General features: G+C 40.5%; 1 protein-coding gene across 1 annotated transcript in view; it reads right to left on the bottom strand.

Annotated features, from left to right (window-relative positions):
- Atp11b (ATPase phospholipid transporting 11B (putative)) overlaps positions 1–19,446 on the bottom strand; it is a 104,794-nt gene extending 85,348 nt beyond the window's left edge. Inside the window, exons 1-2 of the mRNA XM_051157062.1 lie at positions 19,407–19,446; positions 2,590–2,706 (exon numbers count right to left, since the gene is read on the bottom strand). Coding sequence (XP_051013019.1) covers positions 2,590–2,706; positions 19,407–19,433 — 144 coding nt within the window. The 5' untranslated portion in view covers positions 19,434–19,446. The remainder of the gene's footprint in view (positions 1–2,589; positions 2,707–19,406) is intronic.
- Between the last annotated feature and the right edge of the window lie 322 nt (positions 19,447–19,768).

The raw sequence follows: 19,768 nt of genomic DNA, 5'->3' as shown, positions 1-19,768 counted from the left end.
TCCCCATGACTGTGGCTGAGAGGGACCTCCTCCTCCTGTATACGGTCATAGGGTATCAAGTCTCTTCTTGGTAGCCTGCTATCCTTCAGTTTTTACTTTTTAAACGCCCCGGTGGAAGCATACAATCTAGCAAAGGTTCAATGGGAAAAGAGTTCTCTGTGAGCTATGAGACTGCCAGCAATACAGTTACAAGGTCTGAGAACAACTGAGATACAATGAAATAGGAAAGTCACATAAGGAAACTTTTACTTAGGCTAAAATGTTTTAAAGAGGTGCTTAAACACCCACATTTCTGAAACTCAAGTAAAATTACACTTAAACTTCTGCATAAACTTACTTAATCGCAACATTTTACAGGACTCTCAGTTTCCAGCATCAGCTGAAATGTTTTATGTTAACCTGTGAAGTCCTACAGATGAGATTATTAAATATTAAGAGCTTAATAGGACTCAGAGGACCTGATTACCTGATTTGAAAGCCTCCTCTTTGAAGATTAGCTTCCAGTGCTGGAAGGTGCTAAGCTGGCTGCCACTAGAGGGAGCAACCAGTTGTCCCACTCAGCCGTGCACCTGTGAACCACATCAATAACTAGCACGGCGAGACATTGCTAAAGGTGCATCTTTATCAGCGCTGATTCTCTATCAGTGGCATTCTTATTGGCAGTGACCAACTCTCTAATTGAACGGAACGCCTACTCAAGAGGAGGGAAATCATGTCTGGTACTGGAACCTAGCCAGCTACCCAGGGCTAGAGAGGTCATGGATCTTCGAGCAGATCCCAATACCACCACTACTAAACCAGCATAAATCCTAAGGGTGTCCTAAATTCTTTTCTTTGTATCCACAAACAAGTGTAGTTCTTATCCATCACAGTAGGCAGAGATCACTACAGAAAGCCTCAGCTGGTCAAAATACAGAGAACCGCTTGTGGGGTTGCCAGTCCCTGTGGATATATCTACAACACAGTGCTTACGCCTCAGACTCAAGAAATATCGAAGTCTGTAAGAGCCAAAGAACCAGGAAATCAGCTGTGAGATTGTGGCAGGGAAGAGTGACTCATGATAGCTCAACAGTATTGGTGCCTAAAAAAGACCAAAACAAGGAAAAAACCAATAGACACGCTACCATGGAAGGAGGAAATCTCAGTGGGCCTTCTACCTAGACAAAGGCAGGTAACTAAGGAAAGCTACGGGCAGCAGTATTAGTCTTCCCCAGGGGTCAGCCCTGAACTTATAAACATACAAGCAACATTAAATGGACTTGACAAGTTGTACTTATACATGTATGTAAAAACAACAAAGAAAAGAGGCTGTAAATTTGAGAGGGAGTGAAGGTTGAGGGTAGGACATGAGAGAAATTGGTGAAAGGAATGGAATGGGAGAGATGAAAAAATTATTTTAAATATAAAAATTAGACTTTAAAACTATTTTAAAAGATCAGAATTGGGACAAATAATGTGATGGCAGAAAGAAAAGAGGACATCTTAGGAAAGATGAAATCAGTAAGAGAGGGAAGCATTGGTGTCTCTGGAAGGCAGGGGAAAGAGCATCCAAAGGTGATTCTTGTGGTACTCTGTACGCAAGTGCCAGGGTCTACATAAGAACCTTACCCTCAGTCTCTGATTCACATCCTCAGTAAGTGCACTGCTCAATAAGGGGGTTACTACTTACATATGGCTCTGACACTTAAATTAAAAATAATTTTTAAATGTTCAGTTCTTCAGTAGTACCAGCCATATTTCCAAGGCCTCAATAGTCTTATGTGCTACTAGGTATCTTACTGAACATTGCAACTCACATCTATCATGAAAAAAAAATTAGTTAGACAGCATTGCTCTATAATCCTCTGCTTTAACAAATAAGACATCTTCAAGAGGCAAAGGAAAAAAAAGAAGTAAATATGAACAAAGTAATACTTTACATTAAAGTGTTTATATGAGATGCTAGATAATTGGACAAGGAGATTTTAAACCACAAAGAACAAAGTTCAAACTCTAATCAAGCCACTTACAATTTTGAGAAAAATTATTCAATTTCCAAGCACTGAAATTAAAGAACCGTGATAATATACGTATACCATTTTGTACACAAGACTTACTGGTTACTTCACACAGGCTGCTGCAAAGGTTAAATGACATGAGAAGATGCCGCTTTGGCAGATGGTCATCACAGTACAGTCATGGCTGCAGACAACGGTTACCTGGTAGCAACTAACCGCCGCTTTTCTCTCATACATGATGTTGGTGAGATATATCTACCAGCCTTCAGTTTCTTGACTTTTTAAAAGTGTAAGTATACACGTACACACGTTCAGTAAGTCACATGTTACAAATCTACCTTTTCTTTGTTTGTTTGAGACAAGGCATTGTATCATATACCCCATGGTGGCCTCAATCTTGCTATGTAGCTAACGCTGATCTTGAATCCAAGAGTGCTGGGATCACAGGGCATCACAATGTTCGGTTTATCTAGTACTGAGAACGTAACTCAGGTTTTGTGTGTGACAGACAGGTAAGCATTCTACCAAATGAGCCTCAAATACATTCCCAGCTCTACATCTCCAGTCTCATAATAAAATTGTTTATTCTTACCTTAGATGAAACGATCCGGTTATCTATAAATTTCTGAGGAGTGTAAAGGCCATTCTGAGGAAATCTGTTGGCTATGTAAATAGTTCTTGTATCACTTTGATGTGGTGGGTCAAAACCCTAAGACCAAACAACAGAAAAGAAGAATATTAGTCGACAGGCTAGTTGTTATATTTTACTATTGGCTTTATATATTGATCGATTATACACATTATTGACCTTAAACTCCACACTGACTGAATAATCCATTCAGTTATTCAGACCATTAAGCCACCAATGCTTTTCTTCACAAGTGAACAGGTATACTACCTTTAGAGATAAAATAACTAAGTTATACCTTGAATAATTAAAAAATAGTTCACACTCTCAAATATGCTACGAGGGAACAATCAGATATGAGAGCTTTAGCAGTTTCCTTTACTGCCTTCTCTGCTCTCATTCCTGTGAGCGCCTTGCTTTCTCCTGTGCTAGATTCTTAATGAGAGAAATGTGTCTAACTAATGTGAATACCATGCCTGATAGCAAAGTTTTACGCTTATCTGTAACCTCCCCTATTCAAGATCAATTAGTTTCAAAAGTTTTGTTCACAAAAGACTAGGATTCATGTCACAGATTTTTACCATCCTTTATTTTTGTAAACAGGTAAGACTTCCTGAACTGTAGATAGAAATATGTTGATAATTTTCCTGGAGGAACATGTCCCGTGTCTTCAAACTCAGAAGACCATCTGTGCTGGTTGGCATTTTGTTGACTTGGCACAAGCTAGAACTATCTGGGAGGAGGGAAACTCAACTAAGAAAAATACTTCCATCAGAGTGACCTATAGGTAAGTCTGAGAGCCATTTTCTTGATAAATGACTGATGCAGCAGAGGTGAGAGAGTTAGAGTGCAAGCCACAGGAAGTAAGCCAGGTAAGTACTGTTCCTCGATGGTCTCTGACTCAGTTCCTGTCTCCAGTTTCCTGCCATGACTTCCCTTCATGACCGATGGACTATACTGTAAGATGAAATAAACCCTTTCCTCTCCAAGTTGCTTCTGGTCATGGTGTTTACCACAGCAATAGAAAACAAATTAGGACAACATCTCTTCAGGTACAGCAGTAACAATAATCCTAGCACAATGTTTAGTTACACTTCCATAGTTGTGATAAAAAGGCTTGACCAAGGAAGGCAACTTATAAAACAAAGTGCTTAATTTAGAGCTTACAGTTCTAGAGGCTTAGACCCCATGATGGCAGAGCAAAAGCACAGCGGCAGAAAAAGCTGAGAGCTTACATCCTGTTCTACAATTTGGAGGCAGAGAAAGCCAGCCTCAAATCACATGCCTCCTCTTCCAAGGCCACACCTCCTAATCTTTCCCAAACAGTTCCACTAATTGGGAAAGAAGACTTTAACATTGGAGCGTAACTAGTGCATTGACTCCCTTTAAATTTTGCAATGAAGAATTCAAAGTTGAGTGTGGAGAGAGAAAAAAAATCTACAACAGTGGTTCTGGACATGTGGGTCCCAACCCCTTTGGAGGTCAAACAACCATTTCACAGAGGTCGCCTAAGATGGCCGGAAAACATTTGATATTTACATTACAATGTATAACAGTAGCAAAATTACAATTACGAAGTAACAACGAAAATCATTTTATGCCTGGGGTCATCACAATATGAGGAACTATATTTGTATTAAAGGGTCACAGCATTAGGAAGGTTGAGAACCACTGATCTAGAAGGACTTGGGGGACAGGAAGAATATGATCAAAATATACTTTAAAATTATTTTAAATAATAAAAGTATAAGAGAGAGAGAGAGAGAGAGAGAGAGAGAGAGAGAGAGAGAGAGAGAGAGAGAGATTGATCGATCCATAGAGTAGGATGGTGTCTTTCTTATCTGGCTCAGAAACTCATTCTTTCATATTTAAAGTTCAACATAAAATGACAAGATTACAGACTTTCCTGCCTCTATCTATACAGTATTCTGCCAGAAGAGGACACCAGATCTCCTTGTGAGATACTTTGTTGTTGCTGGGAATTGAACTCAGGACCTTTGGAAGAACAGACGGTGCTCTTAATCTCTGAGCCATCTCTCCAGCCCTGTCTCTCACTATCAAGTCACTCCCACTACTGGAACTTTCTGAACATAAAAAGTGTAGTGGAGTGCCAAGGGAAGCAAGACTTGGGGGGTGCAGAAGTCAGGAAAGAAGTCGTCAGTGGTGTGCTGAGCAGTAAGGCTTGCTCCTATCCACTACACATGAAGACTCTTCAGAGTCAAACCTTAGGACATCAACAGGTGGCATGTGCTTACTGAAAAACTGTGTTTTGTATTGTGCTAAGCACTGTGACAAATTTAAATTTTTAAATTATTTGACCATTCTAAAATAACCAATCACTTAGAATGCTAGCTGTTAAATCCTATAATTTTACTTGCAACCGTCATTTTATAAATACAATGAGCACAGACTATATGCCAAGAAATATACTTGAAACTGCTGAAATAACAAAATGAGAAGATAGTATCTTTACTTTAAATAAAATTACATTTTAAAAAAGTGAGGCCTTTAGGATAGGAGATGTAGCTCAGCAGTAGACACTTGTGGTAGACACTAGCAAAGCCCTAGATTCACTCTCCAGCATGGAAGCTGGCATTGAAAGCAAAGAAAAAAGTTCCTGACTCTCCTCAGAACAAAAAACAAACAAAAACAAAACAAACAAACAAAAAAGCTCAGGGGTGAGGGGGGCAGGGGAGGCTTGAAATCCAAACCAAGGAGCAGCACTGAAAGGCATCCAGAGCTTGGCATGGTACTCTTCTAGAGTCCCAGCTTTCTGGAGGCCAAGGCTGGAAGGTAAGTTCAAGGCAGGTCAGCTTTGGCTATACAAGAAGACTCCATCTCAAAAGCCAAAAGATTGGAAGAATAGGAGAAAAGTGTGCACCACCCACCTTCTGGGCCTAATACTGAAGCTCCCTTCAAAGAACTGTCCCAGGAGAAACACACCAGCATCCCGAGCCAGCCACGGCACATTACAAGACAACACACTGCCATCACTGTGGACAGCAAGGCTAATAAGCGCTCCATATATCAGGCTTTATAGCAGCTCCGCAACCCTCAAGTAGCCAGGCTCCTGACTATAATACTCTAGATGCTGCCAACAAAACTGGGATCATTTAAACCAAGCCAAGCTGACTAATTCTAGATAGACAACAAATTTCAAGTGAGAAAAATTCTTACTGAAATAGCATTACGTCATTGGGTATGTGTGTCTTTTTTTATAGAATATTATCAAGCATATTCTTCTGAATAAAGAGTTTTAAAAGTATAGTCTAGCTTCATTTCAGATATAATAAAGGTTTGATTAAAGTAAACAAGAAATGTGTCTTTTGTCATTTTAGATTTCTATTTTAGTATCACAAATATCTAAAACAAACAAACAAACAAACAAACAAAAACCCAAAATAAGTTTGGGGCTCCCAAAGATTAAAATGAAAATTAAAACTTGCAAAAAATTCGCTATGTTGTTTAAAATCAACTTACAGGTATTGTGTCTTATAATATGTAATATCAAACAGAAATTATATATTAAGAAACAAACAAGCCCTAACCTTAAAATGTCTCAAGCTAACTCTTGAAAACAGGCATGGCTGGCTAACTACAGAATTCTGATAATTACTCTCCTTTTTTGAGAGAAAAAGGATTGCCACTGACAAGTTTCCTGCCACCTTGCGCATTCCTTCTTAGTCTACTGCTTACTTTTAAACGACAAAATAGGAAAGGAGTGAGAGGTAACAGAGACAGGAACTATCCCTTTACCCAACTATTACCCCATCTCACACTGCTAGTTTCCTAGAAATTTCCTTATTTCTTTTTTATTAAGATTTTCATACATGAATATTTTGATCAAATAGTTTAATCAAATATTTTGATCAAATCTACCCATCCTTCTCCTCTCCAGTTCTTCACCGATCTCTCTCAGCTCCCCTGCCCCCTAAATTCATGTGCCCTTTTAAAAAGACTAAAAATGTTATGTGCATGTGTAGCTGCTTGTCTGGACGTCCATCATGCCTGCACAAATGCCCATGAGTGTGAGAAGAGGACAGCAGATCCTGGAACTGGAGGGACAGGCAATTTTGAGCCACCCAAGGGGATGCTGGAAATTAAAGCCAGGGCCTCTGTCGAAGCATAGCTAATGCTGAACAGTCTTTCCAGCGGTGACGTTTGTTGCTGCTGTTATTTAAATTCACTGAGACCACTTAATGATGAAGGTTGGGCATGTGTGAGGAGCCTCCTCCTGCAGCATGCTTAGCCTCTCAGGGCCTGTATCTCTGAAGAAAACCGAGTCTCCCACATCAGCAGCCATCAGATGCAAACAGCTCCTTAGCTATGGACAGACCTTCATGAGCCCCCCTCTCCGCTTGACTCATGCTGGCATTTATCCCTGGCTTGATCTTGTGCAGTTTTTGTGTATGCAGTCACAGCCACTCTGAGTTCATGATGCAATGATGCTGTGAAGTCAGGAAATACTGTTCTGCGGCAGATATCTGCTACCACTGGCTTTACAATCTTTCTATTCCCCTTCCTACAGTGAGCCTTCAGAGGAAGAGGCGTGACATACAGGTCCCATTTAGAGCTGAGCACTCCACACACAGCCTTTTATTCTCTGCATAATAACCAGTTGCTTCTCTGGATGCTACTGACAAACAACTAAAAAATAATCTACCTATTGTGCTGCCACACGCTATGGTTGTGGGTCATGTTGAGGAGCATGCTCAACCTACTAATGCTCATACCTTTAAACAAAACTGATGCCCCAGCAGAAGACATCAGCTGTTCCTAGCTCCTTAGTGGGAGGGGCCCATGGAGCCCTTCCCAATTCTAGCCTGGAATGTTGGATGGTTTGACCTTGTGCTCGACTTGTGAGGCACCACTGCCTCTGTGGGTTAGTGAATGTGGGGTCTCATCATATGCAGAAGATCCTGTCTCACTGCAGTCCTCCCAGACTGGTTATCACAGGATTTCCAATCCCTCTTTTCTGATGGTTCCTGAGCATTGAAGGGAGGGGTGATATAGATATCTAATTTGTGGCAGGGCTTGAGTAGCCACCTTAATTAGCTGTACAGGGTTTGGAAGGGGGGGGTTAGTGTTGCTTTTAGGGTGTCTGTGTTGTGGGGGGCTAAGGCCATTATAATAAAGCGATTTTTAAAATAAAAACTAGAAGTAATATAAGCAACAGAACAACAAGAGCACTAATATAGCAAACATACGAAGAGAGTCAACATCATGTTCACCAGTAACTCTAGAATGAGGGAATTAAAGGCCAAGAAGCAGCATTTAAAGATGGTTGAAATTTCCTAACTATAATAATAGCAATCTTCAGATTGAAAGAAAAATGCAGAGGAAGAAAAGCAGCATGAAAAATATTATAATCACACTAAAAATACAAAGCATCAAAGATAGTCTTAAAACTAACATGAAAAGAAATATCAAGAAAGTAATGATAGGGGCTGGAGAGAGGGCTCACTGGTTAAGAGCACTGGCTGCTCTTCCAGAGGACCTGGGTTCAATTCCCAGCACTGACATGGCAGCTCACATCTGTCTATAACTTCAATCCCAGATGATTTGATACCCCTCCATACACTCGAGCAGAACATCAATGCACAGTAAAACAAACAAACAAACAAACAAAACTCTAAAGGATATCAAAAGTAAATTCATTTGGAAGATGGGGGCTAAATAAGTCGAGTAAGTAGTTCAGTGGCAGAGCATGTGCCTCAGCAAGATCCTCAATTAACCCCAGCATCACTCCACGACTGATCTTATAAGGCAAGATGACTGTTGAGGACACAAACAAGCATGCAATACAAAAAACACTGGGCTCTAAAAGAAAACAAAGAACTACAACCCACATTATAGGAGAAAGTATTTGTAAACCACATTATCTAATAAGAATCTTGCATTCAGAGTACATAAAGAATCCTTAAGACACTGCAGTAAAACAAACAAGGTAATTAGATGGCAAATAGCCACTTCACCAAAAACAAACAATAGATGCATGATGGTAATCACATTTCAACCCACTGGAACAACTATAATACAAAAAATAGAAAGCAGTGTTGGGAAAGGTCTAAAGACACGTAAATGCTCCTATTTTAGTGGGAATGTAAAATCTAACTGTGAAATGCTTTAGGAATTTTAGAAGCAGATTCACAATATCTTACACAATTAATGCTATAGTTAAGCTTACTCTTTAGGTTTATGTCTAATAAAAATTTAGCCCACACAACATTCCTATGTTACTGTTGATTTAGAACACAAGTATACTCAAATAACTACAGACATGGCTAGAAAAAAGTGAATATACAGTCTATAGCTACAAATCTTTAATAAAGATTTTGAAATTAATTTTAGCTTTATTCTGTGTGCTCCCATGGGGTAGGGGGTCAGTATGCCATGGTGTGCATGTAGAGGTCAGAGGACCACTTTTGAAAACTGGTTCTTTCCTTCTACCATGAAGATGCCCGAGACATAACTCAGGCTGTCAGGCTCAGCAGCAGAGGCCTACCTGCTGAGCCATCTTGCAGACCAGCTGTTAAGTCTTTAATGCAAAGAATATAAATAAAAGAAACTCACGACTAGGAAGATAGCTCAATAGGTTAAAGGTGTTAGTCATTCAAACCTAACCACCCAAGTTTCATCCTGGAAACCCCTATAAAAAAAGCAAATGCAGTGGTGCAATCTTTAATACCAGTACACGTAAAGCTAGTCTGGAACACAAAGTATAATCACAGAAGCAACAAGGTGGAAAAAGGTAAGACTCAACTCCTGAAAACTGTCCTCTGACCACTGCACACACATTTCCCCACACACTTTCTCTCACATAAAACTAATTAAGTAATTATAAAATAAATTCCAATACAAAGTCAATCAAAATCCTTTATTTTTTCTCAGATAATGAAAACCAAACCTGCTTATATGTCAAAAATGGAAGAGCAAAGGTCCAATGCAATTCTGGAAAAAAAAAAGAAACCAAGATATGTGGAAAGATTCTGTCTTACAAATGCCAACATATCATGCAAATACTAAAACAAAGACAATGCATTATTGGTACACTAACAGATAAGTCAAATAGGAAAAAAAGAGAACATAGAGGGAAATTAAGAATTTCATTCATAACAGAGAAGGCAAACACATATCTTAGACATAAAAATGGCTCATCCAACAAACTGAGAGGTGAAGCAAATAACTTTCTAATGGGAAAACACAAACTCCCTTATTCTATATACAAAAATCAATTCCAGGATATTGAACTTGAATACTAAAAAACTACATCTTAAGACAAATTGAAGAAAACATACTAAAGCAACTCTGATTTTAATAGAGGAAAGAAACTGTTAAGTAACAGAAAGCAGAAATCAAATTTTCTAAAAAGAAACTTAAATTTTCTGTATGGAAAAAATGTCAACAAAATTAAATACAGGCAAAGAACGGAAGGTGATACTTACAGCACATATAACAAAGAAATGACATCCATGCTACAGAAGTAACAAAGAGAAGAGCAACTAGTTATAACAATAATCATCTGTAAGATTTTTATTAATTTAAGTCCCGGTGGCTTAGGGTTATATGCACATGAGTGCATGTGCCTGGGAAGGGCAGAGGAGTTCAATTCGCTCCGAAGATGGAGCTATAAGTGGTTGTAAACCACCCAGCGTGGGTGCTGATGACCAAATTCTGGTCCTCTGCATCAACAGCCAGCAATCTTAATGGCTATTTCTCCAGGTCCCTGATGTTAGTCTTTGTCAATTTGATGGGATTTAGAATTACAATGATAATAAACCTCTGGACATGCCTACAAAGGCCTGTCTAGATTAGATTAAATGATGTAAGAAGGCCATCCTGCACGTGGGTCAGCATCACTCATAAACCGTTGTCCTAGCCTGACTAAAAAGCAGAAAGAGAGCTGATCACCAGTATGCATTGTTCTGCTTCCTAAATGTAGGCGTGACTAGCTGCCTCAAGCTCCTGTCACTATAATTTCTCTACCATGATAGACATAAACTACCCATGAACAGTAAGCCAAAATAAACCCTTCCTTATGTTGCTTTGGTTAAGGATTTTATCACAGCAACAAGTAACTACTACATTACTCAGTAGAAAAACGGGAAATTTATCCATATGAATAAAAAAGGTATTAGCATTGCTTACTAGCAATCAGGAGAATGCTTATAGGTAACTGGTTAGCAGTCACAGTATGCCTATCCCAGCACCTAGCAATTTCAATTCTAGATATTTCAATTTTAAAAAGTTATATACATCACCTTGTTTTCTGTTTTAAGCAATAATAATAATATACCTTAGCAGCAGTTCAAATATCTATTAGAGAAAAAGACTCAGAGGAAACCACCTGAGCAGTCCCAAATACTATCAGCATGATACAATACAAATATTCAGAAAACTGTTAGAAGGAATTAACAATTGGAAAATGACTTTACCTAAAAGGGGATGAAGAACTGAGAAATGGTTTTGCTAGGTGGAGGACTAAACTGCCAGTCCTCGTGGGGTAAGCAGGATGCAGAATGTGTTGAATGTTACAACACTGAGAGGAACAAAGCAGGAAAAGGGGTGCAGAAGGCACAGTGGATGATTGTTGCTGTTTCTGTTTGGTTGGGTGGTTTTATATTTTATACTTAAGGGCTATAAAAGGCTTTTCTATTCCGTAAGGTGTCTCAGTTAGAGGTACTTTTCTATTGCTGTGAAGGGACACCATGACAGAGGCATTCAAACCACCGCATAAAGTAATATTTAAACAAAGACCGGAAAGATGAAAAAGATCCAGCAGACACCTAGGGGAAAATATTCCAAGAAAAGGAACAGCAAGGACAAAGACTCTGTTGTGTTAAGCATGCCTGGACCATATGAATCGCAAGAAGGCAGAATCAAAAGTAGAGTGGGGACAAAAATCAGTAACTTCCTATGTACAAACAGCAAACACACTGAGGGAGGAAAAAAGGGAAACAATACCACACACCGTAGCATCAAACACACAGATAAATATTCGGGAATAAATTTAAATCGAAAAGTAAAAGACTTGTAAAATAAAAATCTTAAAACACCGAAAAGAGAAATTGAAGGTGTCAGTAGATTTCCCATGCTCATGGATCAGAAGGGTTAATGCTGTGAAAATGACCATCCTACCAAAAGCAATCTATAGATTCAATGCAATTCCTGTAAAAATTCAAACACAAATTTTCACAGAGATTGAAAAAACAATCTTGCTGGGCAGTGCTAACGCATACCTTTAATCCCAGCACTCAGGAAGCAGAGGTACAGGACCTCTGAATTCAAGGCCAGCCTTGAACTAGGTCTACAAAGTGAGTTTCAGGACAGCTAGGGCTACACACAGAGAGAAACGCTATCTCAAAAAACCAATTTAATTAATTAACTAATTAATTAATTAAAGAATCTTACACTTCACATGGAAATAAAAAGCTAGGATTGCTAAAAATAATGCTGAACAATAAAAAATTGGTGGAGGTATCGCCATTCCTGATTTTAACTTATACTAGAGCTAAAGTACTAAAACAGCCTTGTACCAGCATAAAAAGAGAAGCACTGAGTAACTGAATAGAAGTGAAGATCTGGTCATAAGTCTCTATGTATGGATACCTGATTTTTAAATTATGTTTGAGAGCATGATTTAATCATATCATTTCCATTCCTCCTTCTAAACTTTCCCATGTACCCTCATTCATTATTTTTTGAAATTTTAATTCCTTCTTATTGAAAACTGCATCGAATGCTAAATGTCTACCTTTATAATAAACAAATACAGTAATGGTGACTCACACTAAAACAAAACATACTTCTGATTGCCATTATTTTTTTGTTTGTGGCAGTTTAAAGTTTTCCTTTTTACAAAAACAGGAATGTACCTATACAGAGGCTCAAAATAGGCCATTTTTAAAAACAAAAAGGCAATGATTCAGGGAAGACTATGAATAAAACATGTAACCAGCTGAAATAAAGCTAATAGAATTTGTTAAAATCAGTTGCATCTAATAGCACTTCTGAAGTGTTTTTGTTTATCACATAAAGAAAATAATTTATCAATGTCTTAAAAACACGGGGTTTGTCCATAGACAATCTGGCAAGTTACCATAAAATTCATGACCTTTTTTCCTAAGTTGTTGTTGTTGTTGTTGGTGGTGGTGGTGGTGGTGGTGGTGGTAGTGGTGGGGTGTGTGTGTGTGTGTGTGTGTGTGTGTATGTGTGTATGTGTGTGTGTGTGTGTGCGTGTGTGTGTGTATGTGTGTGTGTGTATGTGTGTGTGTGTATGTGTGTGTATGTGTGTGTGTGTGTGTGTGTGTGTGTGTGTGTGTGTGTGCGCACGCGCTCCTAAGTACATAAATACAACCTGCTCAGCCTGTATCATGTTACTTGTAGGCATATGTTTTCAGGCTGACCATTTGGTACTGGACAACAGTCAGCTGGTGTGTTCTTCACACATGAACACTATCTCTCGTATTATCAGCATTCCTTAGTTGCCTTAGTTCTTTGTCTAGGGCTCAGTCCTTGTGAGCATCCCCTTCCACGTTAACACATCTATTTCTGTAATATTTGTTCGGCTCAAGGTTAGGCAGCCATGTTGGTGAGACTTCCTGAGTGTACCTTCAGACATTTCTAGGAGACACATCTCACTGAAAGGTTCTGTTCCTCTGGCTTTTACAGCATTTCCATACCCTCTTCTGCAATGGTCCCTGATCCTTGGGTACAGTAGTTTGGAGAGATTATTTTTGACAAAGAGGTCAAGATATACACTGGAGAAAAAAAAGAACAACTTCAAGAAATGTTTGGGGTCAAGCAGAATGGATGACGGTAGAAGGATGAAGTTAGAGCCATATCTCTCGTCCTACACAAACTCACCTGCATGCGAACACAAGACCTTGACATCCCAAGTATGACAGAGAAGAATATGGGAATCTGCTTGAACGTATAGACACAGGAAAGTGCACTCTGAGGAGAACCCCAATAGCACAGACACTAAGACCAAGAGGTGACAAATGAGACTTCATGAAATTAAAATGCTTCTGTACAACAAAGGATATCCTAAGCGAGGAGGCAGCAGTTAAACATCTAACAGAGAGTTGGTACTGGGAATATACAGAGACTTAAAAACAAAAACCAAAACCTAAACACCCCAATTTAAAAATGGAACATGGAACTTAAGAGAATTCTCCAAATAGTACATGCCTTTAATGCCAGTACTTAGGAGGCAGAAGCCTAGGCAAGTGGATCTCCGGAGTTGCAGGCTAGCTTAGTCTATACAGCAAGCTGGCCAGAGCCACCTGTCTCAAAGAATAGAAAGAAAGAAAGAAACAAACAAACAAAGCAAATGCTAGCAAGGACGCCAGGAAAGTGAAACATCTGTTCACCGTTGGTAGGAATGCAAATTGGTATACACTATGGAAATCAGCATGGAAGTTCCTCAAAATGTTGGAACTAGGTCTACCACAGGATCCAGCTACACCATTCTTAGACCTATAACCAAAAGACTACAGTTCTTACGACAGAGATACTTGGTTATCTATTGGTGCTCTGTTCACAAGGGTCAAGAAATAGAAGCAGCATAGATGTCCACCAACTGATATATAATAGGGCATTATTCAGCTGTTAAGACAACAAAATTATGAATATTGGCAAGTAAATGTAAGGAGTTGAAAGCAGTCATCCTGTGTGAGGTAACAGAAAGCCAGAAATATAAACACTGCATTTGTCTCAGGTGTTGATGCTAGCTTTTAAGCTTTAGATATATGCATTTCATTGGAAATATCCAGACAGGTAACTAGTAAGGAGACACTGGAGAGGGGTCTTTCAAAGAAAAAAACAAAAAGAATATAATGCTATATAGGGAGAGAGGGGGAAATGGTACTGGAAAGACTAAATGGTCTGAGGACAGAAGGACAGGGTAGAGGAGGGAATCTGAGGAGGGAAAACTAACACTAACGGCCTTGTGAAAAGTCAGTCACAGAGGCCGGCTACTGTGGAGTTATTCCCTAGTGAGAGCACAATATCCCAGCTAAGTACTACGCACTACTAAATGATGCTCCCAGTACCAGGGATGGCTACCTCTTTCCGAGCTGTTTGCCAATAGGATCCAAAACCCCCTCCTCAATTACAGGCTAGTGCCAATGCCACTGATTACCCCCCAGCACTGACAGAACACCCTACTACCGAGATCGCCAGACACCTGAGTTACAGAACATACAGGTATCCAGCTGGCACTCAGTGGTCCCTCCATCTCTACTGGCTAGAGTTTGTAGTGCGGCACACTCCACCCACTATCAACACTGATAGCACTATTAACACCAGTCACAACCTGCTTGGTGAGATGCGCCCACTGGCGCAACGGAAGCATCAACATTATGGGAGTAACAGCCTCGATCAGCTTTAAGGTATTCCCCATGAGGCATGTGACACTGTTAATGAGGCCAAGAACCTGCGGCTACACAGATAATGGCCCTAGGGAAAAACCTACTATTGACCTAGATAAACGGACATGCCAATAAATGACTCTTAATGACTTATTGCCATATGCTTGGATCACTACCCTGCCCGACCCTCATCAGAGAAGCTTCTTCTTGCATTATATGGCAATTGGCACAGAGACCTACAACTGGTCAACACGTGGAGAAGGGACTTTAGAGTGCTCAGTCCTGATTGGCTATCAACACAAAACCATTCTCTTCAAGGCTCAAGGATCTAAGTAGAAGAGGTCAGAAAGATTTTAAGAGGCACAGGTGGTGGATGACTTCAAAGCAACTTTCCTAGACTCAGCAGGACAGATACACATACAGCCACTGTGACAATATACATAAGATCAAGCTAGAGAAAACACACTCTCAGTGTGGAGGAGGTGACCTAACATAAATTCACACTCCTAGCTGAAGAACTGCTGGCATTTAATGGCTGCCAGGGAGGGAAATAAGTTTGCTTTCAGTGATGTGACACCTGCTACGCTGACCTCACTCTGGAAAAAGCCTTACACCACACCCTGAAGCAAGGTCCCTGAGCTCTTGGGAATACCTAGACACATCTAACACTATATCTTGACCAAAAGAAAAACCTCATATTTTAGAATACATTTCCATAATGCCAACACTCAGGAAAATGAGCATGAAGATCATGAGTTAAGACCAGCCTGTGATACATTTTAAAAAGGGGCGGGGCGGGGCTAGAGAGATGGCTTAGAGGTTAAGAGCACCGGCTGTTCTTCCAGAGAGGACCAGGTTCAATTCCCAACTCACTACTATCAGTAATTCCAGTTCCAGGGGACTTGACAACCTCACACAGACATACATAAATTCAGAAAAAACACCAATGCAGATTAAAAAAAAAAAAAAACCCTTCGCAACAAAAAATTAAAAGAATATAGACATCTAGACTTAATGTGCTTCATAAAAACCAAAGCTTATTTTTAATATCATATAAATTTAAATTTAATTGAATTTTAGATAAATATAAATTCATAGAAATTTAAGTATCTTTTCCTGCTATGCCATCTTACCATTACAGAAAGATGTAACTTAAATGTCACGCTTTTCTTCTGTTTTGAAAGTCTATATGTTTTATATTTTTAAAAAATTCAACCTGAGCCAGCCTCATTTCAAGCATATTAGACAGAACTGATGCAGGATAAACCTTTTTAATGTTATTAAATTAAAGAACAGTTGGCAGTTAGGCACAGTTCAGGGCAAATTAAGATAACAGAGGGAAGCTTAACTGTGTTTACAGGTTACAGGAAAAGAGGAAGGGCAAGTTCTCACGGTAACTGATGGGGTGTAAGGAAGATGATGAAAGAACAGTACCAATACCACAGCTCAGCCTGGGGAGGAGGGCTTCTCCTTCTGCGACAGCAGAAAGAAGGGAAGGAGTGAGCACGTGATGCATCTGATAGTAAAAGTCAGGGAGTTTTGGCTAAGAGCGTGTCAATTTTCTCAGTGAATCAGGAGACAGTCTTCAGCCTCCTTACACAATCACCAGCACCAATCTAAAAATATATTTATGAACAGTTTAAGAACAGCACTGCATCCTACCTCCAGATCAGGAACCTCTTTCCTCCAATTCCCAGATGCTTGACTTACAGGCCTGTGCCACCAGCTAAAGTAACACCTTCCTGCTAGGTTGTGCTTGTGTGTAGTTAATTTTCTACATTCTTCTGGGCTGTTCAGACTTAAGTTTTATTACTATATTGTGAAACACAGAAATAACATTATTCCCTTATCTATTCAGAAAGCATACTCACTACTAACTCTACGGCCAACAGAGGGTGCTGCCTGAGACCAGTCATGAGTAAAACCCTCGTCACCTTCATATGAGACAACAGGGTTAGCATATACCCACCCACAGTATGTTCTATGAAAACATGGTATTATGTTGTTCCGTAAAAAAACTTATATATCATCTAAATATATTTGTTACAAGGGCTTTTGCTTAAAAAGCTTAAGTTAGCACTGTACAAATAAAGATGCTATTAAAAATACTCTTCTCTGAACATAAATTTTAGCATGTGTAAAGCTGTCATTTTGACTGCCAGCTCTGGCAAGACAATAATAATAATAATAATAATAATAATAATAATAATAATAATAATGGTACCTAGTGGTCCTATGCAGTTATAATTGAGATGCTGTTAATGATATAATTATTAGTTAATAGAGCACATTACTCAAAAGGGATACAAAATACACCCAAAAAACATAATAACTTTTAGCAGAAAATAACTTGAATGTTATGTATGAAAGACAAAAAAAAAAAAAAAGAAAGAAAGAAAAAGATTTTCTTCATGTTTTCACTATTCTCATAAAAGGAAAATATCAGTTTTTGACATGATTTTTCATCATGTCAGGCAGTAAAATATAGAGATAAGAAATCATTTTTATTGCAAATAAATCAGTAAAGCATAGAATTGTCTCTGTAATAGAATGACAGCAAGGTAAGTGAGATATCTCTGGAGGCAAATGAGATTACCACCAGGCCTGAGGACCTCAGTTTGAACTGACTCCCACAGGTTGTCACTTCCTTAGACACTTACACAGACAGACACACACACACACACGTGATAAAAAAATAAAATAAAAAACAAAGTACTTTTGGTGAAAGTATTAGCTGAGAGCCAAGATTCATATAAAGTGTTCTGTAACTCCAAAGCAACCTGTCCTTGTAATTTATCCAAATTTTCCTTTTATCAGTTTTACAATTAACCTAATGCAGGTGACTCTGACTAGGGAGCACATATTAGACAGTCTAAGCTGGATTTTCTGAGCTGAATTCTCTGTGTAGCAACCAGAACAGCTGCTTCCTCTGAGACCGTGCAATAAATATACTTTCATTACTCTGTACACACTCAGGCGATTACACAAACTTTGTCAGCAATACAAAGCCCTGCTTTGGCACAGGTCTTAAAGACCTGCTTATCTTAAAAGTAAAACCAGCGTCAGGCATCCTTTACGCAAGGCAGCTTGTTCAACGTGTTAGTCAGTCCAGGTGATTTATATATATATAAATGACCACAAGCTTCTGCTACTTCCCTTTCAGGTGTGGACATCTACCAGCACTACCCGATTTCTATCTGGAAAATAGGAGTGATCCTAAGATAGGATATTATTCAAGCTTTAAAAAAAGTATCTTACCCTGAGACACTGTCTTAACATACTGGGAAATGCTTGAGGGGAAAAAACAGACTTAAAAATGACCTGCCTGACACACAAAACATTACATAAATGGTGTTAGATAAAGTCTTCACACGGACTCTAGGAAATCAAAAGCCGATAAGATTTGTATTAATTAACTTCCTTACTGTACCGCCTTACCGCAAGGAAGCCAAAGCAGTCTAATAGTGTGGATTACATGACATCATTAGCTTGGATTCCCAATAAAGCTGAAACACTTCAATTTGCAACAGTTAGCTAAAAATAAAGACCCACCATGTGTATGAGGGAGTGGCAGGCAGTTCGGGTTTTATTTATAAGACTTCTTTATTTAAGAATGGTGCCTACTGTAAAATAAACAGGAGGCTGACTTAAATACATGCTTTTTAGGTTTTACCTGAAAAGCTGTTCTACCGCAGGGAAAAAGAAGTATGATTATTTTGGTCTCAAAACAGTAAGTTTCCGCTTCGCTAAGATTTTTCACTGCCTTGGAACCTCGTAAACAAAACCACTGCAACTGATAGGATTTAGAAATTAAACAGTATAAAGGTTAGCGTTCCTAGAACTGAAGTGATGTCTGTCCCAAGTGTAACTGTCGCCTCGGCGGTGTATTTTTTCTGAGCTGCAGGTACCAAGAGGCGGGAGAGATTTTCTTCTGTGAATAATTTCTGAGAAAGGTGATGCTTTTAGACACTTAAGTCACCCTAAGGCTTTCCTTTTCCTTCCGCTGACGACCCAGTCATGTTCAAAAGTTAGACACTGGTTCCAAACCTGAGCGTTCTAACCGCCCTGAGGAGGGGGTGACAGATGCACCGACAAGTTGCACCGCTGTGCGGTGAGGACCTTCCGGTGCTCCTTCCTCCTAGGCCCAGGGCGGGCTTCCGCCAGGAGGCCAACGACGACCCGGGGCTCCTCCGGAGCCCGCACGAGCCTAGCTCCGAGTCCCCGAGAGTCGCCTGGACCCGCGCCCGGCGCCGCTGCCTCGGTCGTCCCGGGCCCCGCGCCGCCCGCGACCCGCCGCGGCCGCAAGCAGCAGGGCAGCCCCGCGCGGTGCGGAGCCCGGGCCGAGGGAGAGCCGCGCGCCCAGCCGCGGCCTAGCCCGCGCCGCCCGGCCCTCACGCATGCACGTACCAGCTGCTGCCGGACCCAGCGCCACATGCCCCCGCCGTCGCCGTCGTGGCCCGCCAGACGCGGGGCCGGGCGGCAGCAGGTTGGGAAGGACGCCGAGTCTGACCGGAGCAGGCGAGCCCCGCGGGGTTAAGTTCCGCTCACAGCCGCCGCCGCCGCCGCCTCACTACCGGAGTCGGATCCCCATCCTGCCACCTCGGCCCCCGACGTCCTACAGGCGCGGCCTGGCTGCCAACCGCGCCCGGCGCAGCTGAGCTCCCCGCTGCGCCGCGGCTACCTTCATCTCTGACCGTTGTCACCCGCAGCACCGCCGCCCCCACAGCGCCGCCCCGCCCCCGCCCGCCATGGCCCCGCCCCCAGGTCCT

The sequence above is a fragment of the Acomys russatus genome, chromosome 15 (assembly GCF_903995435.1).
Source record: "Acomys russatus chromosome 15, mAcoRus1.1, whole genome shotgun sequence".
Classification (NCBI taxonomy): domain Eukaryota; kingdom Metazoa; phylum Chordata; class Mammalia; order Rodentia; family Muridae; genus Acomys; species Acomys russatus.
Note: the sequence above shows the minus strand (reverse complement) of the source record. Positions and strands in the feature narration are given on the sequence as shown.